Genomic DNA, 27,784 nt, shown 5'->3' on the forward strand with positions numbered 1-27,784 from the left:
CATACAGACGACAGTGTCTGGACTCACAAACCCTCTTTTTGACGACTTGGTTGCCAGGAAACTTACCCTGAGTCTTTGAGAGTGAAGCATAATAAAAGAAAAGAATAGAGCGTGTGTGTGTGTGTGTGGCCTCTTTCACTGTCTGGACTAGTTGGGGGCAGTAGTTAACTCTCTGTATGCCTCGTCGCTGGCTTGGACGGACTTCTGGACACAAAGCTCGGGCTCTGGGAATCAGCTGAACCTCCTGGGAACGACACAGTCTCTGTATCCAGAGACAGAGGGTTTGTTTGAATGTCATACATTTAAAAAACGATTTATTGCATGAGCACAGAGGCTCTGGGTCAATTTGCTGTGGACACCCACTGTGGACTGAAAGTTGGATGAACTTGGGTATCTTGGTAAGATTATATTTTATATTAACTGAGTGTGTGTTCGACTATATGTGGATTTTATGATTTAAAACGTGCTTGAATGAGGCACTGCCCGGCCAGGAGTCTGTCATGGGGCAGTTATAGCCTGGTGCTGAGATGGTCTTTTCGGACAGTTTGACTGCAGTGGCTGAAACTCTGTCCAACTCCAATAAAGACCCGAGAGAAATCCAGTTTGCGCTAGTTTCAAGTCTGGATCTCCAGGAAGAAGAGACACAACACTGGTAAGTGGATTTTCTTTGGCAACGGATATGACAGCACTATAATGTATATACATAATGTATATACATATATATTTTTTTCCTTGTATAATTTGATTACATTACTTTAGGTCATTTGGCAGATGCTTTTATCCAAAGTGACGTAAAACAGGAGGACGACACAAAAGCTTGCGTACAGTAAGAGCTTAAAATGCTGAATCTGTTCAAATAGGAGCCAAAATGACTGCTTGTAGGGAGATTTACATTGAAATCAATGCCATACATCTTCAAACGTTTGTTCAAACGGCAATATTTATGACATCTCAGCTACAAATACACTATGGTCTCTTTTTTTGTGTTAATTTTATGGAACTGTGCCTGTGTAATCACATAAAAACTGACGCCAGCTGCCTGCCGCAAAACGAATCAGGATTGAAGTTATCGCGTTCATAAACAAAACATGAACCGGGCGTCCCTACGGTTTCCACCATTCTTTTCATTTATTACAGGAGCACAAACAAATCTGTCGCAGTCTACCACTCGTTTGTCAGCGATGTAAATTAAAAAAGGCGGATAAACTCATCATATCAAAATCACACTGCGGTTAATCGCCGGCGAGAGAAAAAATAACGGTTTCCGCAAAGCATTTATTTCCGTTTTTATTACCCAACCTGTCATCTAAATCTCAGCTCAGCGTGACGCCACTTCCAATGAGTTTGTCTCATAAAAGCTTATGCCGAGCTGGAAATTAAAGCGAGGGTGTGCGCACGCTGTCCTCCGCTGCCCTTTGTAGAAACCTTTCATCACCAACTTCTCTCTGTTAGGCCTTTTTTGAAATCACGGCACAGACTAATTGAACAAATTCTGCCTTTTCATTCATGCTATTATTCATGCCGCTCGTCTACCTGACTGCAGCATTTCATTTCACATTAGCTGACACAACAGAGGCTCGACGTGCTTTGGCAACTTGCCGCCTACCCCAGCCATTCCTGAGAAATTATTTGGAGGCCGATTCACTGGCCTTTGAAAGCCTTGAAAAAACTTCTGTTGAAAACGGAGAAAAGACCTTCGCACGCCGTTCAATGCAGAGATGTTTGGACGGAGTGAAAGAAGCGGCAACAAAAGCCGTCTGCATGCTGCTGTGACTCCACCGCGTGATTATGGTGATTGACGCTGTACAACATTTATGGAAGGTTACTAAGGGATTACTCGAGCCGGGGAACATCTTGTTTTTCGCCATGTGACACCCAGGAATATGAGAAAGTCATTATCTGACTGTGAGTTCAAAGCTGCAGACACGCGCTTTACCTCTCTCACCTCGTGTGACATTGTCAGTGATTGATTGACAGGTGAGGTGTAACCATGGGAACGAGGATGGAGGTGGCACAGCTGGAGAGCGGGATGAACACTGAGGATTATAGAAAGCTACAGAGCCTCTTCCTGGTGAGGTGGTTTAATAACAACCTTACATTAAGACACTTTTCATTCACATTGGGAATACTTAAAGAGGAGTGTTATATTATAATATGTGTGTCTGCATCTCGGCACATTGTGTCTGAATGCAAAGTCTCATAGTCCTGTTGATCTTGATGCAGGACCCCCTGGGTGCTTCCCGCTCTCTGTCCCGAACTGAATTCATCGATTTGGCCTGGTCGTCAGTCGGCCGAGGCTCCAGGGAGGAATACGGCCTCCTGTTCGACAGCGTGGTTGTCACTCAGGAGCACCGCGGCCTCCTTCTGGACAGCGATGCCGTGAAGGAAGAGGGACGTGTCGACTGGGGAGGCCTGTGCTCTTTTCTGCTGCTGGAGCTCTCTGAGAAAGTGAAGAACAACAGAACCAGCAGTGTGCCGTGCTGGAAGCCCCCCCGCACCCTGACCTGCCCACATCGGGACCAGGTCCAGAAGGTAAAAGGTGGTTAACCTCTTGGAACACGTCGTCTGTCGTAACCATATGATCCTTTGTGGCACTTTATCAAAAAAACAACATTTTAAAACTGGCTGGAGAATCCAAATCTCTGCTGACTTGGAGGAATTCATCATTGTTAAACATTGCGCGAGGAAACGTTCAAAAGCATTAGGTTCTCGTTCATCAAAATGGTACACTTCCTTTGGGATAAATTGCTCTGGACTAGTTTAACATCTATCAATTAATATGTAAATGAAGTGGCTGGTATAAAGTGTCTAGCGCTGTGGATAAAATGATGGCTCACCACTTTAATCTTTCAATCCTGAGAATGTCAAAATGTCAGAATGTTGTGCGGGTTGTTTTCGGCTGGAGGCTTTAAAGAGTCATAAAGAGGCAGACAGACTAAAGCAGCTTAGAAGACTCATTTCTGGTTTCTGTCAGTAATGTGGCTGGACTCAAGCAAGGTAAATACAACAGTAATACTTAAAGCTGCACTAATCAATATTTTTCATGATCAAACGACAGTTTAATATAACAAAGTTACTAAATCAGGGTATCGCCACGACTCAGCTTTTTGCATTTTTCAGCTCATTTTCAGTTGCACAACCTCAGTGTTTCGATTTTTATTAAGAAGTTGTACAGTGAAAAATCTGATTAGCACCCCGCAGCTATCTTTGCAGGACCAAACAGTGGAAACAGTTTGCAACAATCTGGTGAACATAGCAGAGTGTTAAGCTGCCACAGAGTGAATTAGCCACCATTCAATGTTACTCGTTCTTCTTTCAGCTCTGTTTTTGTCTCTACCAACTCCAGAGGGAAATATTTGTCTCTTTAGCTGCTAAACACTGTGCCATGTTCACCAATTAGTTGCAAACTGTTTCCACAGTTTGGTGCTGCGAAGATGTGTCTGTGTTTAAAAAAGCTAAAGAGCCAAATATTTCCTTGAGGAGTTGGTGGAGGCCAAAACCGAGCTTAAAGGACAATGATTGAACATTCAGTTGTCAGGTGGCTGGAAACATGAGACCACATTACTGCGAATGTTTCTTTGTGTCTGCTAAACACTATGTTCACCGGATTGTTCTGTTTATGCTGTTTGTTGCTGTGAGGGAGTGCACAGAGTTACTCAGGTTTTGCATTGAGTACAGGTGCCGGCTGCGGAGGTAACAATTGTCTGACATATTAGCCATGGCAGCTTTAAAATGTGATAATAAATCAAAAATGTTGTCACAATTCTTCCTTTTCTGCCCTGAAGTCTTGTCCCTTTTCCAATTTAGAGATTATTCTATTTGTCTTCCTGAATTTCTCAAATATACTCAGGTTTCCGTAATGTAGGCTCCTGCTCCCATTGTAAAATTGTTGTATCTCCCAATTTTAGCTCGGAGAATAATTTATTGCCACTCAACAATAAGAAAGAGACGGAAGTAATATACAGCAGGTATATTAAGATACAGCACGTAACAGAAACTCATCATACCTGTGACTGACAATTGGTAATTAGAATAATTAGGGATAAATGTATGACGCACCACTCTGACAAAGCTTGCAGGTGGCTGTGGGAAATGACTTTGTCTGCAGTTATTACATTTCAATTTTTATTTTCTACTTTTTTAAACATGGATCTGCACCTGCACAAATTGCATTGCAGAGAGCATTATAGGTGTTTTTACGCTAGTGGAAAGCACATTGTTGTTCTGTGATGTCCTCTGGTCTCCACAGGTGTTGTACCTGCAGAGCTCGGGCCAGTATGTGACTGTGAGCAAAGGAGGAAGTGTCGGGCTGCGGGACAGAGAGGACATGTCCCTCACACACACACATCGACTGCAAAACTGCACGGTCGCACCCAAAGACCTCTGGGCCACAGACGTGGTGCTGCTGCACAACGTCCACATGGTGATCACTTTTTGAACTTTTTAATTTGTACGAAGTAACTAACATTGATCCGTCCAATGATTGATATCTGCTGCCATGTCTGGTTATCTGGACAGATAGTCGAAAAATTCGCTATTCATTGAAATTAATTTATAAATGAATATTGATAAGTGGTCTCGGTTATTGGGTATTGAAGTAAACAAGCATTTCACTCAATCAATTAATTATTGATTAGTGGTTGATGGCATTGCATGGCCATGCAGCTTTTGCATAATGTTCATAAAACGAACATTCATTTTTCTGTAATGAAAGCATCAATTATTGATCTTTATTTCTAATTAGCCGGCTTTAATCCACTAATTTGCGTCTGACAGATACGATTTAGATCCATGACGCACACAGATTTTTCTGCATCAGATTTCAAATCTTCATTCTGTCATATTGATGAATCCAATTACTCATACTTGTCCTTTTTTTCTCAGATAGCTGTGTCATTTACAAGTAAGGAGGTGTGTTTTTATGACATACTGTCGAAACAGGACTTCAGCTGCAAGTACAAAGTCCAGGTAACAGCTCTAATTACAATAGATTACACTAAATAATATCAATAAATAAACATATCTATTCTAATGTTATAGTTCTGTTGTTTTGAGCATTCTATAACATACTAACTTTTACATGTAACATTGCCAACGCAACTTATTATCTTCTCTAGGGTTTGACGCACACTCCCTGGTGTCTCGACTACTGGGCCGATCCCTCTAACCCGGACCAGGCCGTTCTCACCATAGGAGACATTGGAGGACAGGTAATACACAGTGGGAGGAAGACCGTTGTCTTTTGTTTCCTGCATCATCTGCATGTGCTCATCAGTCCATCGCTGTGTGTGTGTGTGTGTGTGTGTGTGTGTGTGTGTGTGTGTGTGTGTGTGTGTGTGTGTGTGTGTGTGTGTGTGTGTGTGTGTGTGTGTGTGTGTGTCTTTGTGTGTGTGTGTGTGTTTTCCCAGGTCAGTGCTTTACATTTCACCTCAGCTCAGATCTCTCTGTTTGAGAGACTGAGTCAGAGGACGGACTCAGATTCAGCAGACATCGTCCTGTGGGATGAGCTGGTCAGAGGAAAACACATCTCCTGTTACATTGTTACACACCGAGTACACGCACCTGCCTGGGTTAGAAAAGGTAGGAAACGCACAGACACACACACACACACACACAGAAAACACTCTATTTACAAGACAAAAACATAAATACAAACCTTTTTTTCTGTCACGCTTTGTCAATTTCTTGTACTAATGCAAGATCCATACAGCCTCTATGGCGATTTTCAGGAAAATGTCAGGACTTCAGTGCATGTCTGAAAACAGCTATATAGTGAGTAAATGAGAGGCTCAGCAGTAAGGGCCGACTGTACAATCCTGCTAAAATATCCTAAAGCCGATATTTGACCAATATTCTGCTGCTCTTGTTACATAGATAACTGCATTCACCTGCAGGGCCTCAGGCCAAAAATAATAGATTTGAATAGTCGTACACAATGAAAGCAATGAAACTCAATCAGTGTCTGAGATGACGGAGGGAAAGTCGACCCCACACACACACTTTCACCTTGACACCTGGGATAAGAGCCACTGTCTGTGCTCGCTCACTTGTTTCTTTTTCTCTCACTGTCACTACAGTAACGGCTTATGCAACACCATGGAAACTCCTGCGCTTTCACACACACACACACACATGCTGCCTCTCCTGAGTCATCCACTTTATAGTTTTGCGTAGCCAAAGTTTTGACTATTGGCGGCGAGTCTCGGGCACAAGGTCGGGCCCCCTGAGACTCCCCCGCTTCAGCTCGGCTCGAGCAACAAAGAGGTCGCTTAGTTGTGTCTTGGTTGCATCATCGGCGAGTTTCTGATGGCTCGCCGGGCTGTTTGATAATGATTCAGCAGAGGCAGCAGCGCTCTGAGACTGTAGGGTGGCTGAGAGGGGGGATCCAGATGAAGGGTGGGGTGGGACAAGAATACAGCACATATAAATAAGCACAACAAATGGGAAAACAAAGAGATAACAAGAAAACAGTGGAAACAGTGGAGACGATGCCAGAAGCATTAAAAGCGCTGCTTAATTGAAATTTAGCAGGCTGCGTGTGTGTGTGCGGATGTGTGTGAAACCGCAAGAGAGAGAGAGAGAGCGAGAGTGTGTGTTGAGGATTTCCATGTCTGCGTATGTGTGTGGTATTTTCAGAGAGGAAAAGAGGGAGTGTGTGCAAGTGTGTATGAGTGTGTTTGCATACCTCTGGGGTGCTGGTGCTGTTCTTTTGAAGTTGCCCACCCTGCAGTATGAGTGGGCTGTGTACTATTAGACATGGCTGGTTATCCAGACCTCCTCAAACCTTCGGGCTCACGGGGCCACCAGAGAGAGGAAGAAGGAGAAGAAAAGGAGGAGGAGGAGGAGGAGGAGGAGAGGGGCAGCAGAGAGGGAAAACTGAAGGGAATCGCACAGTAAAAGTGTGAGGTTAGCTGCAACGCTGGCTGAAGCAGATGTTATGTATCTGGGTCTGCATCACAAACAGATTTTTATGATGTGTGCGTGTCAGTGAAAGCGAGACGGCCTCATTAATCAATGATGAGTTGGTGACGCCGTCTGAAAACCCACAGATCTTTTTAATTCACAGGGCGGGGAGAAGATGTTGTGTATGAAATGTAATCAGACGTAATTATTGGCCCCGGCGATGCGGCCGATCTTTGACCTGCGACTGTCACATGCCATCTCAGCAAACCCACAGCTATTTGTGCAGTGTTTGAAAGCTAAGCAGCTTCTAATAGAGGCATGTGACATCCAATTTAACTGTTCTCAGTCAAAGTGTTAATTGAGATAGATGGTGATGCAAGATCCATTACATTTTCTGTAATACCAGTGAGCAAATCAAACCGGCGTAATTGTGGGCCGCTGTGAGTGCCGGTGGATTGGTTGGTTTGCGACGCAGCATGAGCAGGAGGTCACTGCGCATTGAGCACAGAGAGCGGATGCCCTTCAGAGGTCTGCTCGAGAAAACATTTTGGCATCAGCAGGGAGAAGTGTCTAATTTGAAGAAATGAAACAGAATTAACAGTGTGTCATCATCAAAATATGTTTTTAAAAAAAAAATAAGTTTGTTGAAGTTAGAACTAATCTAATCCCTCTGTCACATGAGTAACTTCTTTCCCATTATTGCTTCTTTCGCATGGAGAAAAACCAGTGGCCTTTCCTCTCTTAATATCTCTGTACCATGGACTGTAAATAAAGATGGACGACGTGTCTCCACTTCCTCCAACTATCAAGAAAAGAAGCCAAAATATCTTGCATACGAACGCTGCCATCTTGTGCATTTGGAGCCAGAGTCTGCCCAGTAGCTATCAGGGGATGGAGTTGTGGTATAGAGTTCCCGCCAATACATGCTATCGACCAATTGTGAGTCAGTATCATCTGTCAATCATTAAAACTAAACTTACTAGAAAAAATGGACACTCACATACTGTAGACTCCAAATGCACAAGATGGAAGAGTTCGTATCCGTTATATTTTGGCTTCATTTCTAGATAGCAGGAGGAAGTGGAGATCCAGCATCCATCTTTATATACAGTCTATGATTCTGACAGACAAACAAACAACAACAAACCAATAAACACACACGTACTTGGTGGAAGTAATTACAATACAAGCGGGTGATCTGTACTTTCAGATGTTACACGTCAGTCCCAGTTTATCGTAGAAATATAACCTTTGTTTTGCTTTGTTCAGTGTTAGATTTGAAAGCAGCTGTCTCATGAGTCCCTGGTGCCGACGCAGTATAAACAACAGATTTACAATTTAAATGTTTCCCAACTACATAAACAAGAGGCAAAAAACGTGTCTGTCTGTCTGCTGTGTTGTTTGCATCCAGTTTCATGGCATCGGACTGATGTAGTGAATCACAGTATCTGTCACACCTGATCTTATTTTTTATTTCCGACTATTTCCCGCTTCCTGCAGTGCGTTACCTGGACTCACTGGAGGCCTTTGTGTCGTGTACTACCAGACCACAGAGCAGCCTGGTGATTGGCTGGTGGGAAAAAGAGAGCCGCAGTCTTCGAGCCACATCTTTTTTTACAAAGAGGGGCGTGTGGGACGTGGACCACCACCGCAAACTCAATCTGATAGGTAGGTTGAAATGTGTACAGACTATATTAAAGGGCCACTCCATCAATGTTACATAAACTTTGTTTTACTTTTCACAAGAATTACTCAAATAAGTTTGATAATGTTTGCTGTGGCTCATGAAAAGGTTTTTAAAGTTTGACAAAAAATAACCAATAACCAAAGTGGAAGTGCCAAAACCTGTCTTCTCTAAATGCCCAGCAGAGGGCGACTCCTAAAAGAAAACTGTATCGATAGCATAAGATAATGACTCTTCTTCTAACTTGATTTATAACATCGGTAAACATTTTCCTTTTCCTTTATGGTCTCAATCTCTGGTTTAAAGTCTTCTTCAACACAGCACCATGTTCATTTAGCAAATTATACTCTCTCAGTCATCTTATTTCAAAAAGCAAAATGGCGCTCGACAAAATGCCAAACTCGAGGCTTCAAAACAGCAGTTCACAAACCAATAAGTGATGTCATGGTGGGTACAGACGTTTGGTTCAGGTTAAGGTTTCTAGGCGGCTAAAACAATGTGGCCTCTTGTTCTTAAGTGCTGCTAGCCACCCTGCTAATTTGGGATGCTCTGATTGGTTGTAGCCACAGCAGGCGTGGATCATCAGGTCTTGGTGTGGAACCCGTACGTGACCTCAGAGCCGGTGTGTGTGCTCGGCGGGCACATGGGCCCTGTCCTCGCGGTTCGCTTCATGCAGACCAAGCAACAACTGCTCAGCTACTCCAAAGATAAGGTAGGAGTGTGTGTGTGTGTGTGTGTGTGTGTGTGTGTGTGTGTGTGTCTGTGTGTGTCTGTGTGTGTCTGTGTGGCACTCTGCTGGTAAAGATAATGTGATGATGAAGAGCCCTCTCATTGTAATATTAATTGTGATAACTCGCTGTAATTACTGCAGAGAAAGGAGAGTGCGGTGGAGATGATTGGTCGGCTGTTTCTCACTGTTTCCACTGAAAGAGCCGAGCACCACATCACCTTTAAACCTTCCTTCTCTCCGATGAAAGGAGGCTGTTGGTGCTTGTGTTGCTTTTCCTCTCCCTGTTGTAGCCCGGTGAATGTTTGCATTCTCCTTGGCTTCGCTGAAGAGAATGCATATTTTAGAAGTGATTTATGATCCATCTGCTTTCTCCTCAAACACCATCTGCCAATTGAAGAAACTCTGAGAGCTTCACCTTAGTTTCCTCTGCAAGAGCTTCTGGAACAGCAACAGTCATCTTGTTTGTGCCGTGAAGCAATATGGCCGGGTTTTTGTGAAGTCCTGAGTGTGGCTCTGTAACGTGCTGTGCAGAGCTGCTATGGTAACCATTCTTCTCAGCAACGATTGTATGTGTCTGGTTACTTTTGCAATGTCTTTTCATAAACATTGGTTTTTATAGTAGTAGGTTTAAAGTTTGTTTTTATGCCTCTGCACCTGTGACAACCGGTGGCTGGAGGCATTCTGTTTTCGAGTTGTCTTGCGAATGCGATAATTCAAGAAAGCCTTCATATTTGTCACAGATTTTCAGTTTTCTGAGGAGCAACTGATTAGATATTGGTGGTCAAAGTGACAGTGACCTCACAAAACATGTTTTTATCCTCTTGAATGTGATATTGGAAGGTGCCTTTAAGAAATGTCTTAAATTTTTTACTGGTTGTCACTTGGATTGAAATATCTTTTTTAAGATGTCAAAGGTTAACAGCACAGTTATCTCATGTTAGTCAGATTAAATTTTTTATGTGGACTGAAACTGCAATGGTTGAACATACAACCACAGGGCAGTAATTATAGTTCCACTATATGTGGTGATTCATCAACTGTAGCTTCTACTCTTGCAAAACACACACTCGTACACCTTTATCATTTTTCTAGGTCCTGTGTCTGTGGGACGTGTCCAGTCAGCAGTGTGTTCACCGTCTGGCTGGCGTCTTCCCGAAGACACCGGAGGACACACACACCCTCCTGTTCCTCCACGAGGAGCGTCATCTCCTCCTGCTCTCCTTCAACAGCCTGCTTCTTCTGCTGGAGACCACGAAGGAGGAGAGGAGGACCAGCAGCCACGAACACCCTGTTACCTGTGTGCTGTACAACAGTCTGTTCAGACAGGTATGCTGGGAAACTGAGTCCCTCTCATCTCATTCGGTATTTTTCTGTTATTGTCCAGAGGCACATTTCAATAAGTTGGGAGAATGGTTGTGAACTGGATGTGTTATATAGACTATTTGGTAGTACATTCAGTAAGTGAGCAGAAAACTCAGATCCTGATGAATAGTTGAGTTTTGAAGTTTATTCTTGGCAGAAGTTGACAAAACACCTCGTGGTCCATTAAGTAGCTGCAGCTTTTGTTTTCCCAGTTGTCATGTCAAATGTTCAAATTCTCATTTTCTTTGAGCGCGTCCATTTCGTGGTGAGGATCATTCAATGTATATCAAAGGCTACCCAACAGCTTCTAAATGGAAATTTAGTTGCTTCAAACATCCATTATCTGTATCCCATATCTTTAGAAGGTCACCGGGGGGGGCGTGAGCCAATCCCAACTTGGTCCAACTGTGGATCCTTTATTTCGATTTGATATAACAGCAATATTAAATAGTAAAAATGTTGATTTGGTTTGACAAAGACAGAACAATTTCTACATTTTTATGTTTTGTCTCTTTTGTATCACACTTTCACAGCTATATTAGTTTCCCACCCAGTAGAGAATAAATAATAGCTAATACATCCAATATGAATATCTCTCATTTTATAAAGTGCATCCACTCCTGATTGATTTTCTCTTGCTTTTATTTCCACTTGACAGATGCATTATTAGCATAATTTCATGCATGGCTATAAAACAGTAAAACAAAGAGAGGAGGTTTGTTTGGCTCTGTGAGATTCATGAAAGAATATATCTGTGGAATAAAAGTGATCAAACTCTTCATGATTGATGTCCTCTCGCAACGTGTGTGTGTGTGTGTGTGTGTGTGTGTGTGTGTGTGTGTGTGTGTGTGTGTGTGCGTGTGGGTGTGTGCGTGTGCAGGTAGTCAGCAGTGACTCTGCCTCCTCTGTCATCTGCTGGCAGGCTGACACCGGCCAAAAGGTCAAGCAGTTCCACCATTGTCATGGCGACGCCGAGATCTCCACCATGGTCCTGGACGGTACGCAGACACGGCTTTTTACTGCAGGCACTGACGGAGAGGTCAAAGTAGGTGCACGGCCACACACACACACACACACACGCACGCACGCACGCACGCACGCACACACATACTGTACACTCACTGATTCAGCGGTTGAACCGTAGATCTGCAGGTCAGACCTCATAGAAATGCAAATTCTGAAATACACGGACTATAAAAGAAGCCAGTGATGAGAAAAAAGATGATATAAAGAAGGTTAAGTGGCCTTTCAGATTAAAGAATTTGTAGCCACTCAAAAAAACCCTCCATTCACTCAAAACCATGTCACTGTCAAATCGGACATGACTTGTTGAATTCTACTGATGAAACAGAGCCATGAAGGGCTTTGCCATTCAACCTCAGACCCAGTGCCCAAACTGCTGCAAGGGGTTACAGTCCCTGTAGCTGCTTATATGGTGTAAGTCTTGATTTATAGTTGATCTTCACATTCCACTTGTTGATCGCACCAATGCAACATAAGATGGATGATGTTTGAAACGACTACAAGGAGTTTTTAACTAGTTATGAAATGGTCTCCTTTTCATTTTGCTGCCTCTTCATGACCTACAACAGCAAAGGAGACAATCAGGGAGAAAATTAGCTTTTATTACTTATTATTCTCAATGTCGTTGGTCGGGTCGCACCACCAGCGAGGCCAGATGAAATGTTTTAGGGCATTGTTCCACCGGCAAACTTTCACAGTGAGTAGAATCAGGCTTTTAATGTAACATTTAATGTCGGCCTTGCAACTGATTGATATCTGATGTTGGCTCAGTGAAGAAGGAACATTACGAGGGAATGTTGCGCTCTTTAGCTTTCAGAATGAAATTGCTATAACCTTGGAACTATATATTGTAGGTTTACATGTAACCAAAGTGTATGAACAGTACTTCAAAGTTATAATGTTGTCATTTATAAATCATACAGCAACAAACAGCTCTTGTTTTCACTCCTTCCAAAATAAATACACATGCTGGTTAGACCAAGGTTTTCACAACTGGAGAAAATGGAAACGCTGCCGCTTTTGTCCACAAAGACGCCAAAATCAACAAAAATGAAAGGATCCATGTTTTTTAACAACGTCCCTCACAGTAACTGTAAAATATGAATCTTGTGTCATTACTGTATATTTGAATACTCATATCTATACTGTGGCTGTAACCTCGGAACACATAACTGTAAATCCGCTATAATTAATCGATTGATAAGAGAATATCGATATATACTTAATGCGACTACGGTCAGAATTCTCCTCATATTTTAGTTCCATCATTATTTATTCCGAACACAACCTCATTCATTTTAAAGTGCTGTTTACATGGCAGTGTCTCTTTCAGATTTATTTAATCTTAATGTGGTTGATATCAGAATATTTCAGTCCATGTTAAAGTGTTTAGTGTTTGTTCACATTACAGTAAAAAAGTTTTAACCTTCTCTGTAACCTAATTCTCTGTGTGCACATACAGGCAAGTATGCTTTCTCTGAGCAGAATCCTGCCTCGCACAACTTTTTCTTTTTCTTTTCTTTTGTTTCAAACAGGCACTATTATATGACTCTAGGTACAAGTCAGATTCTAAATGCATCACATAGTGACTTACTGCAATTATTCTGAACAGATAAACAAAATAATTTAGTAATCAACATAATCAGCCTCATCAATGCAACTCCAGAACACCAATCCAAACTGCGTCATCATGCAAAATTGGACAGACAGTGTGAGATATTACCTGACTCCTACTTATCTGATGGACGCACAGTAGAATAGTAGCTTAACTGCCCATGGAGCAGCAAAGCTATTATCAAAACCATGTCACCCTGAATGAAAAATAACAAGCTGTTACACATCTTTCAAAACTGAATACAACAGTAAGTATCACTGTCTTAGTTACATCTTCATTTTCAAGACAATTAGCTTGTAATGGAGTAAAAGCCCAAAACACTGCAAACATGTCTGAAGTAACAAACTTCTTGAGAAAGTTTTGAAAGTCTGGTGGCATGTGGGGTTGTTTTGAAACCAAGCACATTTGGCGTTGTGATAGATTTGTCATTTGTTTTGTGTCTTGCAGGTGTGGGACTTTAATGGCCGCTGCCTCCACAGAATGAACGCCGGCCTGGGTCGAGCTGTGGAGATCTCTCAGGTCCTGCTGCTGAAGAGGAGCATACTGGTGATGGGCTGGGAAAGGTAGTAAAGAACTGTGTATGCACGTGGGATTACTCTTATTTTACAGTATGCAGTCTATGTTGCACTCCTTTAAATATTGCATACATGCAAAATCTGAAATACAAAAAAAATGCAAATGTTCACAAAACGTAATTTTAGATGTTACCATGCAGCAACACCCTCATCGACTGTGTGTGTGTGTGTGTGTGTGTGTGTGTGTGTGTGTGTGTGTGTGAGAAAAACATTGCACCTGTCAAAGATTGAGAATATGAGAATATTTGTATGCAAGAAATACTGTGTGTGTGTGTGTGTGTGTGTGCGTGTGCGTGTGTGTGTGTGTGTGTGTGTGTGTGTGTGTGTGTTCCCTCAGACTGCCAACAACACAGCCAACCAGACATCTGGACTCTAACGAGTCTGAATGCTCTGGGGTGCTCCCAATCACTTTAGTACGACTGCCTCAAACTGTGTGTGTGTGTGTGTGTGTGTGTGTGTGTGTGTGTGTGTCTTTGTATACCCACATTACATCTGCTCTTCATCTTCATCTTCCTCCTCATCATTTCACACCCAGTGAACTCAGCATCAACAAGTTAATACACTCTCTCCCTTTCTGTCTTTCCCTCTCTTTTCCATCCAGACAAACACTAACACACACACCCACCCACACACACACCCACCCACCCACACACACACACACACACACACACACACACACACACACACACACACACACACACACACACGCTGTATAAATACAAACCATTAAGAGATCATAGACAACAGATCAGCAGCAGCAAAAGAAAACCATGCTCCCTCCCATCTACTGAGACACGGCTCAGCCCATGTGTTGTGATGCTTTTAGGAAATCATGCAGGTTGAAATGTCCACAAACCCATCAACAGACACACTCCTCTGTTTTAAAGGCCACTACATCATTTTTCATTTCATGTCCAGCCCCATAACCACAATAAAAAAAAACCCATTAGGATTATAGTGCCTGTCTAACTCCACACATACTCCCTTCTCTCCCAGCAGTACCCAAGGTCAGGTTACAGATAAAGGGCCAACTAGCAGTACTTTGTAGTCTCTACGCTCATGGACTTTTATATCTTATTAAGGTGCCCCAGACAAAGAGGCCCCAAACTGCAACTCTTCCTTATTACACCAGGGGCAAGGCGTAAGGACACAATGTGAATTAGGTATACATGCTTTAGGGTAAACTATCCAATAGGGTGCAAACACCTACATGTAACATAGAGAGTGACAGCAATTCTAGCCATTCATGGATGTGCTGTTGGAAAGGGTCAAGTAGAGGAAGATATATGGGGATGCTGTGGGAGACATCTTCAGACTGGGGGGGTGACACGTGCTCATGTTACTCTGTTAGCGTTTGTATATTGTTCCACTTTCTGGTCTCCTTGATGCATCAAGTCTACATTAAAATCTTCTGCATCAGACATCAGCTGGTTTCCTTCGTTCTCCTTTCACCAGCTTCCAGAAAACGTCCATAACAAAACCCATGATGCGTATCGAGGCCTCTCATATGCATCTTGCAGTGTGGTGCACTGGAGCTTCTCTATGTGGCACATTCTTACAATACCTCCTTCTCTCTGTGTCTCCCTCTCTGCAGGATGTTGACAGTGTTCCGGCTGCATTCCTTCTCACAGTCTTTTGTTGAGCCCTCTGAGTGGAAGGGAGGTGTCCAACATCGCAGTGATGTGCTCTGTGCCGCCTTCCAGCCTCCACACACTCTGGCCACAGGTGAGTGTTTTACTACCACTGCCAAGAAGGTCACGCTTTCGCCCCTGCATTTGTTTGTTTGTTCTGTGGTTGTGGTTGGATTTGTCGGCAGAATTACATAAAAGCTACCGAACCGATTTCCACTGAACATGGTGGAAGGATGGGCCAAGAAAGAACCCATTATATTTTGCTGCGGATCTGGAGAAGAAGGAGCAGATCCAGGAGTTAGAATTTTCTTTCTTGATAATTGGGAGATAGGGCATTTTGTATTGATATTTTCATAGATTCACAGATCAGATGTCCGATAGAATAATTAATGAAAAAAATCCGGCATATTTAGAAGACTAATATCTGAGTGTGGGCAATTTGGTTCAGCTCCAAACAAATATCTGGATCTAGTGTCTCAATTCAGGGGCCGATCGATTGCATCATCATAGCGGTGCGACTTTTAGAAGGCTCTTTCAAATGTGGCCGATGAATGCATCCTTTCATTCCCCAGCAACGAGGAATCCAAGAGATGGATCCTTCCCCAATCAACTGAATCCAGGATTCATAGCATGCCGCCGACGAAGCTAACGAGCTAGCTATGTGGGTGGCGCTCAAATAGCTAATGATGCAACAGTAAGAGCGAGACAAGCTGATGACGCAAATAGGAAATTCTGTTTACACATTTTAAACACCTCTTGTCTTTACTGGTGAGTTTAATTTGAGTCCCAGAATGTTAGAAATCAACAGTTATTAACCAACAGTTAGTTAACGCTGTGTGTACTACGTCATCCTTCCATTCCACAGTAGTGCTGTGTGTTGTCTTTCCTTTCCAAAATACACTTTCATTACTTAAACTGAGGACGAGGGCTCATGCAGAGGGAAAGAGAGAGAGAGAGAGAGATGAAAAGAAGAGAGAGAAAAAAAGAAAAAAAACAAAGGCCGGGAAGTGAAAATTAATCTTCGGAAAAAAACGAGTGGAATGAAAAATAACTGGAAGCACTTATCTGCTGATTAGAGTTAGTGGTGTTGTTATCAAAGAACTCGTGCTCCACACGTCGCTCTGCTAGAAGAGGTCCTGTGGTTTTTATGTGCAGGCAGAAAGAGACTCGATGAACTGTATTTCAGAATTCACAACCAAACACATGCACACTTCCATTCGGACAGTTGTAAACACCAGGCAACATTTATGCTCTATCAGAAGTACAGTCAGATTTATGATAAAAATGTGTGTAAGTTCATTAGATACGTCTTGTGTGGTTTTAACTTGAAGCAGAACTGTCAGACCCATTTATATCAGCGCATTTCCCTGTAGCCCTTTGTGATTATAAACTACTCTGCTGATTTACTCTTGGCAGCTTTATTCTCATAACCCAGTGTTTTATTCCTCAGAGGAACAACAGCTTCCCCTCTCTTTGTTGTGAGCTGTCATCTGCCCGCACAATGAACATGTCAAAGTCTGTTAATTGGCAAGTTCCTTCCTAATTAAAATTTTAATTTAGCTGTGAATATAGGTAGGTGAACTGTAAAGGTCAAGAAAGATTTATGAAAAAACATACATATATATATAGAGTACTAGCAGAGGGAGATCAGGATATGTTTCAAATAAGAACACATCTCATTAAAGTTATTCCTGTTCTTTACACCTCATTTTAATTTCCTATATCTTCCTGTGTGTGTGTGTGTGTGTGTGTGTGTGTGTGTGTGTGTGTGTGTGTGTGTGTGTGTGTGTAGTGTGTGAGAGTGTGTGTGTGCATTACTTTTTAGTGGGTAAATCTGTTTCTTTTTTATGGGGAGAAAGTCGGGGGGATAGAGATAATATAACTATAACTAAGCACGATAACCACTGAGAGCTTAGAGGAACAATTACTCAGAACAACACATTTCCTCTCCCATATTTATCTTAAGTAAGAGGTTGGACCTGCAGGATTTGGGGGATTTTAGTTTCATTTTGTGGTTTTGCTGTTGCACAACACTTGAAACACTAAGCAAATCAAACCATACGCTGCGCAAATCTATCCTGGGTTGCAGTGAAAGCGATCATGCAGCTCAGTGCCTGGACTCTGTGATATATGAAATGGAAATGGAGTCCTCAAGAATCTCACACGCTCTTATTAAAGTGCAGAAAGGCTGTGCGCTTCTGGCTGTGAGCAGATCAATTTTTTTTTTCCTGTGTTCTTTCAATCACTCCGTCTTTTTTTCCACGTCTGTGAGTTCGTGCAAGACATTAAAGCTCGTCTCCGAAAACTTTCTTGAGCATTTTTTTGTGCTTTCTTTTGGGACCCTGGAATTCAACCTTGTGGCACTTTTGATTCACCAAGCTTGATCTGCTCAAGACCAAGAAGCGACAATGAGTGAGAGAACAAAGAACTTTTCCTGCTACGTGAAGAAAATCAACGTGCAAACAAAAGAGAGGCAAAATGACTCGGCCCCCGAAGGTCTTAAGTGAAGACAGTGTACTTTGAAATAGCAGTAAAGCCCCTCAGCACTCATAACTGTTTGGAGATTTGAGATTTTTCTGCCTGAGGGATTGAACTGGCGATCCTCCAGTCACTGGTCCGCTTCTGTAACCATCAAACTACAAACACTTTGAACCCAATCTGCCCCAGAACACTCTTCAGTTTGTTAAAGTTGTATCGCTTGTGGGTCACGTATCGAAAAGTTCTGTTTCAGTTTATCAGGCTGGTGCGAGAGCAGAGAGAGCAGTCATAAACCGCAGGACCCTCTCTGGTCTTTCAAGACGCATCGACCCCGGCGAGAGAGATAAAGTGAGGGATGGAGCTGAAAAGGTAGATAAGAGAGTGGGTGTGTTCTCGAAGCTGGAAGGAGTTATAGTTTTGGAAGGAAATGAACAGTCGGAGCTGGAACAAAAGAAAAAAACACAATTCAGGAGTTAATTTGTGAACTTGGAAACTTGTTCAGAGATCGCTCTCTAACCGTGTTCAGCTCCTCTCGCTGCCGCCGCCGCTGCCTCTCTCCTTCCTGCTTTTTTAACTGACTTCGTTTCTTCTTCACTTCTTCATTTCTGTTTATTCCCTACCTCGACTTTAGCCTGCTTCATTTCTTCCCCACCCACGTACACACACACACGCACACACACACACACACACACACACACACACACACACACACACACACACACACACACACACACACACACACAGAGCCCCATGCTGCCCCCACCACCTTCAATTTAATCCAAATTCTCAGATTTAAATTATGTTTATTAGAGCTCTCTCAGTGGGGGTGAGAGGAAATGAGATGAAGCACTCTCTGTCTTTCAAGCGTGTGTGAGTGTGTGTGTCGGTGTCGGTGTGTTAATGCTGCAGAGTGGGGGGGCTGTGTGTGCCAGAAAGAGAGAATAACAATTTACAGTATGTGTCTATTTGCGTAGATCTCTGAAATGTGATGCTGTTGTTGCGTTTTCAGGCTTAAACCGAATCACTGGCTCCTTCGGTTAATAACTGATGCAAGACATTGACAAAACAGAAATATTTTGCAGCTCGCCTGCAGAAATCCCCCTTTATCTGTGCTCTCTCTCTTATTCATAACCTGCTGTCACTCAGCCAACACTCACACACTTCTCCAGGTTTTGGCAACCTGTCTGATGAATGCAAAAGGTTCAAGTCATAAATATTATTTTATATTATAAGCTATAGCAGCAATATACCTGATAATATATTTGGAAGAGAGTTGATGGGTTCCTGGAGAAAGACATAAGATGGAGTGAATTTCTTCATGAAAACTTTGTGTGGATCAAACTTTTCACTTTTTTTAATGTGATTCTCTGTTTCATCAGATCAGCTGGTGTTTTATCAAAACAAAATCAACAAAATGATGTTATTCATAAATTCCTTTTACATTACTCCCTCTCTTTTCCAGGCCTTTGGGTTAATATGAAAAAAGGATGAATCACATTCACGTCCATTTGTCCAGTATTTTTATTCCCACACTAGAAGGGCCATTCTGTCTTGTTTGGTTCGGACCTTCTGACTTTTCAGTTTAGTCTGAACCAAAATAACAGGTGTTAAGGAGCCTCTGACCATTATCCGGACAATTTCAAGACGTTGAGACAGCATTTAACAATAGAAGAAGAAAAGGGAACTGAATCAGTGCACAGGATTAGTTCCAGTCCTCGCCTCATTAGATATAATGTTTGAACAATGAGGATGTTCATTTTGCTGGTAGTAATAACATAATGATAATTCAGCGGCAAAAAAACTAATGACGTGAAACGGTTCATTCATTTTCTCTATTCAAATGGAAAGACTACTTTTTTCAGTGCACTTTATTTAAAAAAAGTTAGCTAATACAATAATATACAACACACAGTAGATGCACGCCCGTATCCAAACCAATCAGTGTCAAGTATAAGTATACGCAGCTCACGTAGGCAGGACGTTCATATGTTGCACAAAAGTGTTTATCGTGCTCCATAAATTACAAATTGCAAAACTAACGAATGTAAATAATGTAACAAAGACATCTGAACTATTATTTTAGCATTATTTTCTACAATAACGATATTTGCATGTTCTTTCTTCTCCAAATCCGTCGAACACAAAGGCTTCTTCTGTAAGAGTGATGACGCTTTAGTTTCAGTTGGCAGCAGATTTCTTCACGGTTGCAGCAAGTGACGCTGTTCTCACATCAAAGCATGCGTTCTGCCAAATTATGTGTTAATGCCGCCAAGTGACAAAAGTCATTTAAAAGTTCTGTTGGGAAAACACACGTGCTCAGGACCGTGTGTTTGTATGTGTGCGTGTTTTCTGTGCGTGCGCATGCATCTGTTTGTTTGTGTCCCAAGAAGTTGAATCAAGTTGCAGCAGCAACGTTTGGCTGATGTGGGACTGAAGCCTCCTCATCCATATTCAGAGTCTTTGCGAGGTTCCGCTCGGCTTCACACACACACCGTCAAACAAACACACACACACACACACACACACACACACACACACACACACACACACACACACACACACACACACACACACACACACACGGCAGGGTACACACACAGGGGTCCTGTGTGTACTCCTTCAGTCACAACCTCCTCGGATCCCTTAATCCTCCCTGGCTGAGCACCTTCCAAGCGACCAAGGAAAAACTCATCTGAACTTTGATGAACAGCCAAAGTGTTTTAGAAATAGAAATCTGAAAAGTGAATGACAGCAGTGACATATTTTTCAAGCAGGGGATGCTCTGATTTACAATATACAGTATATTTGAAATGTCTTTGTTGACAAGTTAGGGACTTTGAGGCTACAGATGAAAGTCAATTTCCAGGTCTGGAACATACATAGTGTATAAAATCTCCCCACTTCCTCTCACTGTTCAGAAATGAAGCTAAAATATAATGGATATGAAAACTGTCATCTTGCATTGATGACGTCATTTGGAGCCAGAGTTTCACCATGTTTTTAGAGCCTCAAAAAATACCAAACTGAGCAAACAGCAGTGTGATTATAACTAGCTAAAGTTTCAGAAACCATCTTTGGTCACTTTTGGGGAACAGCTGTGTTGTCCATCTTTATATACAATCTATAGTCTGGAGTTATACAATGTGAAAACAACTTTTTACATTAAGTCTTATATCATGACACACCTGAACTCTTGGTGGTCATGTAGCATTGTGAATTATGTAGGAGCCAAGTTTTAAAGAATTATAAATGATTGTAATATTGTATATGTATATTGTGATATATTATACCTCTGTTGCGCCAAGAGCTTTTCACCTGTTTATTCAAAGTTCAGTGAAGCTCTATTCAATATGCAGAGCTCTGAACTGAAGAATCAGTTGTTGCAGTTGTCGTGACCAACAACGTCCCAGCTGCAGCTGCTACTGAGCACTGGTCACCTGTAGTTTATTGATATTGAAGGTACACTGTGTAAAAATCGCATCAAATTCAAAACAGCACTTTCTATGGCTCTAATTAATACACATGCCAAATGTGAAACCGATAAAATGAACAGCTCTGGAGATATGCGAGTCACACACAGACAGACAGAGGCTGACATTTCCGGAATTATTTAATGGATAGAGGATGTTTCCTTTATTTAATAACCCATTTACATCTTTGAACTCAACATTGTGTTGATGATGCAGGTATCTATACTGTCTCATCCCCTCTATTCCTCTCCGCCTCTGACACAAACACACACACACACACACACACACACACACACACACACACAAAGAGCATGATAAAAGTCACTTGAAATACAGAAGTCGGCCCTGGGCTGCATGAATAATGCAGGAGATCTACACTCTCAATAAACTTTATGCTGCCTGCTGCACAAACACACACACACACACACACACACACACACACACACACACACACACACACACACACACACACACACACACACACTAATCTAAAACTAATTCTACCCCTAAAACCAAGTCTTAACCCTCAAACAGCCCTTTGACTTAATGAGGACCAGCTAAAATGTCCTCACAATGTCAAAATGTCCTCATAATGTAAGTAATAAGTCAGAAAGACCTCATAAGTATAGAAAGACAAACACACACACACACACACACACCTAGACACGCTAGATGAAGATTGTTTAAAAAGATCTTTCTGTTGAGGTTAAGGGCTAAGTGGTGGAACAGATGGGAGCTGGGGACAGATGTTGAGTTTTATCATCTTTAAAGTGGTTTAGTGACTTGCATCATTCAGCAGCACAGAGAAAGTAAAAGCTTGTGTGGTGTGTTTTTATATTTCTTTTGAGAAGCTCACAAACCTTCGGAAATTTCTTTTCCGATACAAAACTGCTGTTAAATCAAAGTGCGATTTTGAGAAAGCTTTTGAAAAGATTTCTGCTTTTTGTTTCGTCTCCCTTCTGCAGGAAGCTACGATGGAGAGATTATAGTGTGGAACAATGACACAGAAAAAGCTTTGAGGAAACTGCAGCCACATCCTGAACAGGAAGACAACAAGAAGCAGCAAGGTCTCGCAAATCATTCCAACAAACTCTTTGTTCTGTACAAATCTGTTCTCTACTTTAAAACCAAGATTAAATGTACTAGTGCAGTTCATTTTTAAAGACTAAATTATGTTGGCATTATATTGTTCTTCCGTCTATGATCTTTCTTACTTTACTTATTTTTCTGTTCCACTTTTAATGCTTTGTTCAACTGTGATTTTCTAGATGACTCCCCTGACGCCATCACCAGACTGTTCTTTATTCCAGGACGTACATCTGCAGCTGCAGGTAAAATACTGAAATTATTTGCTGTGTAATCTCAGTCAGACTTAGACTGTGGGAACTTTCACACCTAACTTGTTTGGTCTGGACCTTTGGACTTCTCAGTTTAGTCCGAACCAAAATAAAAGGTGTGAAAGGTGCGCAAAATAATTCGGATTATTTAGAATTTCCTGTCCCCGGCCAAGCAAATGACGGGTTTGGCACAAGTAACGCAAAAAAACACAAATGATCCCGTGGCACAAATTTGTTTGATTTGAAAACAGCATTAGACATTGGTTTGGACCAATGGACCAACATTGAATCCGACCACAAGAGGTGATCTCAGTCATTTGCAGCGTGAAAACATTTTAGATAATTCAGACGTTCAGACCAATTAAAGGAAGTTGAGACAGCATTAAAAAGTAGAGGGTAAAAAAGAAGCAGAGGCAGTTTTCATGATTGCTTGTAGTCTTTACCTCTAACAAAATCATGTTTGAACAACGAGGAAGTTCCCTTGCTGGTCGTAATACAAAGTACAAAATGAATGGGTTCATTAATTTTCTCATTTCAATAGAAATAATTTTTCTATGCACTATATTCAAAAAGGTTAGCGAATACAACAGCCAAATTGACATACGGACGTCAGCTAATCGCCTGTCTACAAACCAATTCATTTCAGGTCAAGGTAGACGCAGCCTGTAATTTGAACAGTTATAGTTGACTGCATACACAGCCTTGTTTTGTTGTTGAAATACACAGTTGCACATTAATCCATTTTTTTCCGTTTCTCCACATCAGTGATAGTTTGATGTGTTTGGTTCCTTTCAAGTTTTTTTTAGCTACTTTCATTCACAGCCTCTGAAACCCTAAACTTTACTTATCCTTTTTTCTTTTTATCAAAACCTCTACTCCAGTTTGATTTATTCTCAGTTATTTCGACAGTAGCTGCTGCTTCTGGCTGAAGCTGCTCGGTTAAAAGAAAGACAAAACAAAACTTGATCAGCGATTGGACCAATGACGGATTACCACATAGAAACAGTGGGCACGTGCCCAGAGCCCTGGAGTTAACGGTGGCCCTTTGCCTGAAAGGCATAGTTCACTGAAAAATGAAAATTCACTCATTATCTACTCACCACTAAGCCGATGGAGGGGTGGGTGAAGTGTTTGAGTCCACAAAACACTTTTGGAGTTTCAGGGGTAAACAGTGTTGCAGCCAAATCCAATACAATTGAAGTAACTGGCGAACACTTCTTCTGTGGTGTCATCCAAGTGTCCGCAAGCCCCGACATTGATTTTCAACTCGAAAAGGCAACTCACATCCACACACAGACACTGTCCCAGGCAGTCTGAGCAGCGTTATGTATGAAAATCCATCAGGTGGTGCAGACTTGGTGTCGTGCGGAGGTTCGGGTGTGGTCCGGCTCTGGAACACCGTCCACAGTCGTCTTGTGGGACAGTTCGCAGCTCACAGCAGAGACCTGGGATCCATCATCATGACGGTCAGCCCTAGTGGGAAATACTTAGTCACTGCGGATAGAGAGGGGACACTGAAGACATGGGACATACAGGTAGGTGTGCACATACTGTACATGTATTTGTGATCTGCAGTGGGCCACACTGAAAGGTATATGCCACCATGACGTGTTTGTGGACAGTAAGAGGAAGAGTGACCGAGACAGAGAGGGTAATGGAGACACTCGAGCCAGAGGGAGAGACAGACATGAGGACACAAACTGTAATAGATGATGAAGAAAGATTGAGCCTCAGTTTTTTCTGTAAGATCAGACATGTTAGACTATCAACTATCAACTATCTTGTCATTTTAATGTCATTTTAATTATATGTCTCATAATTTCAATAAACTATGTCATAGTTTCAATTCACAGTCTCATCTATTCAATTGACTATCAAATATCATTATTTTTATTATCATTATCTTTTTGATCTCATTGCTTCGCATTCATCAGTTTTTCTTTCACTGGCAGAAAAGGGTTGCCATGCATTTTTTAATTTTAGAAGCAACTAGAATGAATTAGAAGAGTTTTTGCATAAAAAAAAAACCAAAACAGAAATCAATTATTTTTAAATGTGTTGAAAAAACAATGTTGGACCATATGTCATCTTTTTTTTTAAAATTACCTCTACTAGAAGAAGAAAAAACTCGTCATTACATTTTCTGATCACAGATTGACTTCAGCCTACGAACACTTGGAAACTGAAGAGTTCCTGACACCTCACAGAGACCTTTTGACTTTTTGACTCTGATCGTGGAGACAGGGATTGTGCAGTTGCTATGAGGCGTAGCGGCATCGCTGTCATGCTCATAATCGCAGTAAAAGAACCCCCTCTCGGGTATTATTGACACAATACTCAGAGCTCAACTCTGTCACCGTATATAAGAGGGGATGCATTCAGATGGGTGCGTCTCATTTGGCTCCCAGTTTAATTTATGGAAATGTGTATATGTAGCAGAGAAGAAGAAAGTTGGGCGAGCTCACTGTTCTGGTAGAAATCCTGTCCTACAGCAAGTTGGCACGTGCTTTGGAATCAGCTGGATGACTAACACGATTGCACAGTGGCCTATACAGTGTTGTCCTCTCACTCACAGGATTATTGCAGTTCAGTATAAGTTCTCACATACACATTATGCCGTAGATTGTGGCAATTAGTTTTTTGTGAAAATAAAGTATTGAAGTTTGCATTGTCTTAGAAAGGCAGTGAGTTGTAACTTCAAACAGTGAAGTAGAGTAACCGTCAGTCAGGTTTACGTCATAACTGTCATTTAAGATGGCTATAAATTATTTTATATGATTATTAGTAATTAACATTTTATAACACTGAAATCATTTCAAAATGTGTTTCAGTAGCTTTGTTGTTCATTTGAAGTGATAATTTGTCAGTTACATGAAACAGGTAGGACGAAGTGGATAAGTTAACTTTAGCTGAGGCTTTGTTATCAGCATTGACTGAATAAAAAAATGGACGTAGACTCTGTGACTGGAAAGTGAAGCCAATGTGGAAGTGCCTAAAGCCTGTATTCTCTCAAATGACCAGCAGAGGGAGATTCTGGTCGCAAAAATAAGTCTGTTTCTATCGACGTCTGTGAGAAAATGACCCGACATCTCACTTGATTTATAACGTCTGTAGACATTTTTCTAAGGAGTTTATGGTTTCAATCTCTAGTTTGAAGTCTGCTTAAATTAAGTATGATGTTCATTTTGTAAATTATAGTCCCATTTCGAGTCAAATATGCCGTTAAGCAATGTTATGCATTTGGGCGTGGATACCGTGTGATTGACAGCTAGTAAAATCTAATGGGTGCAGGTCTTAGTTGGACGTGCAGTGTTTCCATGTTTGGAGACAGTACTTCATATTTATTTATTAATATTTAATGGTATTATTATTTTTTAGTAATATACTGTTCAGTAATCCACTGCTTTGCTCCCCCATCCCTCAGGATTATTTACTTGAACCTGGTAATGGGACAACCAAAGAACCTCCAAACCTATTGAGTAGTTTCCGACCACACCTCGATCGAGTGACTCACCTGGAGACGTGTGTCCATGGCAACAGGCTCCTCCTTCTCTCAGCATCATCAGACTGCAGCGTGGCTCTCAGCTTTCTGCCCGGAGATACCATTGGTCTGTTCGGACAGGTACACAAACACAAACACATACATGCACATACACAGGTCATTCCAGTGCACTGCAGTAGCTTGAAATACACAACATAACACACTGCATGTGTGAAATCAATTGTTTTGGATGGCAGACATATTGTTCGGTGCCACACTGTCAAGGTAAGGGCCTTAGATCCTAGCTGTTCAAACGTACAGCGGTCGGGGCATGGCTCGGATGGAGCCCTGAACCTTCCACTCTGCAGCGTGCTGGTGGGTGGTAAGACTCAGTTGACCAAATGGATGTGAAACCCAGCGTCAGGCCCAGTTCAGGCATTTGTATCTGTGTTTGTGTCAAAAGTTTGTGTCAAAGAGGGCCCATATTTGGCCTGGGGCAGTGTTGCTTCATTTCAGTTTTTGCCTCAGGCCCACACAAACACACAAAGACACACAAACACACACCGACACACACACACACACACACAGACACAAACGAACAGAAAATGGATCATAACCTGAAGAAGGACATGCATGAATGAAAGCAACGTCTAATATGCACATATCCTGGGATACAACACAACGCAAATATGAGTGTTTTCAATCCACAACATAGATGCCTGCTCACATGTACAAATGATAGACTGTATTCCCCCCCCCTCCGACTGCCCTTCTAATTTTTTTTTTGTTTATGTTTAAGAGGTTTTAGGCCACATTTCTGTCTCACACTTTGAAATCATACATTTAGAAGGTAAAATAAACAGCACATTCATATTTAGCACATCAGGTTATCAAAGGATACTGTGTTAATTATGAACATGTTTCAGAGCTAAAGAGGAAACTCAGTCAATCACATTAAACAGCTTCTCACTACAGTTTGATTCATGTTTCCTCAGTGTGATCACAGGCTGCATGTTAATCTGTTGATTCTGACAAAGTAGGAATTTTGTGGCCACAAGGTCATCTCGCAAACCAGCACATGCTGTTGCTCACAATAAACTCGCCGTCTCATCTCCACCATTGTCCATCATGTGTAGGAGGAGCTGTGGTGCTTGGACAGACCTGAACTGCTGCTCCCCCAGCAGGAACCTGAGCAGGACCAGAGAGACCACGGAAGATAGGAAAACATCAGACAAGCGGTGGGGGAGGTCACCTCCATCTCCCAGTGAGACATTGTCATGATCCGAGACTCGACAGCTCAGCAGAGGGAGGAGACAGCGTAATAAAAGATGTGCAGGAGGAGGGAGACGGCACACGTTGACAGCAATGAACCAGATTTCAGAGATGACTGCTAAATTGTATGATGCTGTAAATGTATATTTTCGTGCTTTCTTATATTGTATGATAAAGCTGCACTGTGTTTTTGTCCATAAATAAAATAGTCTGCCATAATTTA

At 41.9% G+C, this 27,784-nt stretch overlaps 1 protein-coding gene across 1 annotated transcript; it reads left to right on the forward strand.

Moving 5' to 3' along the window:
• The first annotated feature begins 145 nt into the window (after positions 1–145).
• Positions 146–27,784, forward strand: LOC117772790 (WD repeat-containing protein 49-like). Its single transcript, XM_034604245.1, has 19 exons — positions 146–398; positions 545–652; positions 1,978–2,071; positions 2,224–2,532; positions 4,250–4,423; positions 4,885–4,968; positions 5,118–5,210; positions 5,409–5,580; positions 8,404–8,571; positions 9,151–9,299; positions 10,410–10,643; positions 11,560–11,724; positions 13,765–13,880; positions 15,487–15,617; positions 22,437–22,538; positions 22,740–22,802; positions 24,153–24,343; positions 26,233–26,430; positions 27,426–27,784. The coding sequence occupies exons 3-19, from the start codon at positions 1,991–1,993 to the stop codon at positions 27,507–27,509; spliced, it is 2,514 nt and encodes an 837-aa protein (XP_034460136.1). The 5' UTR covers positions 146–398; positions 545–652; positions 1,978–1,990; the 3' UTR covers positions 27,510–27,784.

Source organism: Hippoglossus hippoglossus, chromosome 13, assembly GCF_009819705.1.
Source record: "Hippoglossus hippoglossus isolate fHipHip1 chromosome 13, fHipHip1.pri, whole genome shotgun sequence".
Taxonomy (NCBI): Eukaryota; Metazoa; Chordata; class Actinopteri; order Pleuronectiformes; family Pleuronectidae; genus Hippoglossus; species Hippoglossus hippoglossus.

What these genes read in the sequence shown, in the direction of transcription:
- LOC117772790 (XM_034604245.1), top strand. Translation starts at nt 1,991, where the DNA reads ATGGGAACGAGGATGGAGGTGGCACAGCTGGAGAGCGGGATGAACACT. An exon ending in TCCACACACTCTGGCCACAG is followed by an intron (nt 15,618 to 22,436) that starts GTGAGTGTTTTA and finishes TCCCTTCTGCAG; the next exon opens with GAAGCTACGATGGAGAGATT. An exon ending in TGAAGACATGGGACATACAG is followed by an intron (nt 24,344 to 26,232) that starts GTAGGTGTGCAC and finishes CCCATCCCTCAG; the next exon opens with GATTATTTACTTGAACCTGG.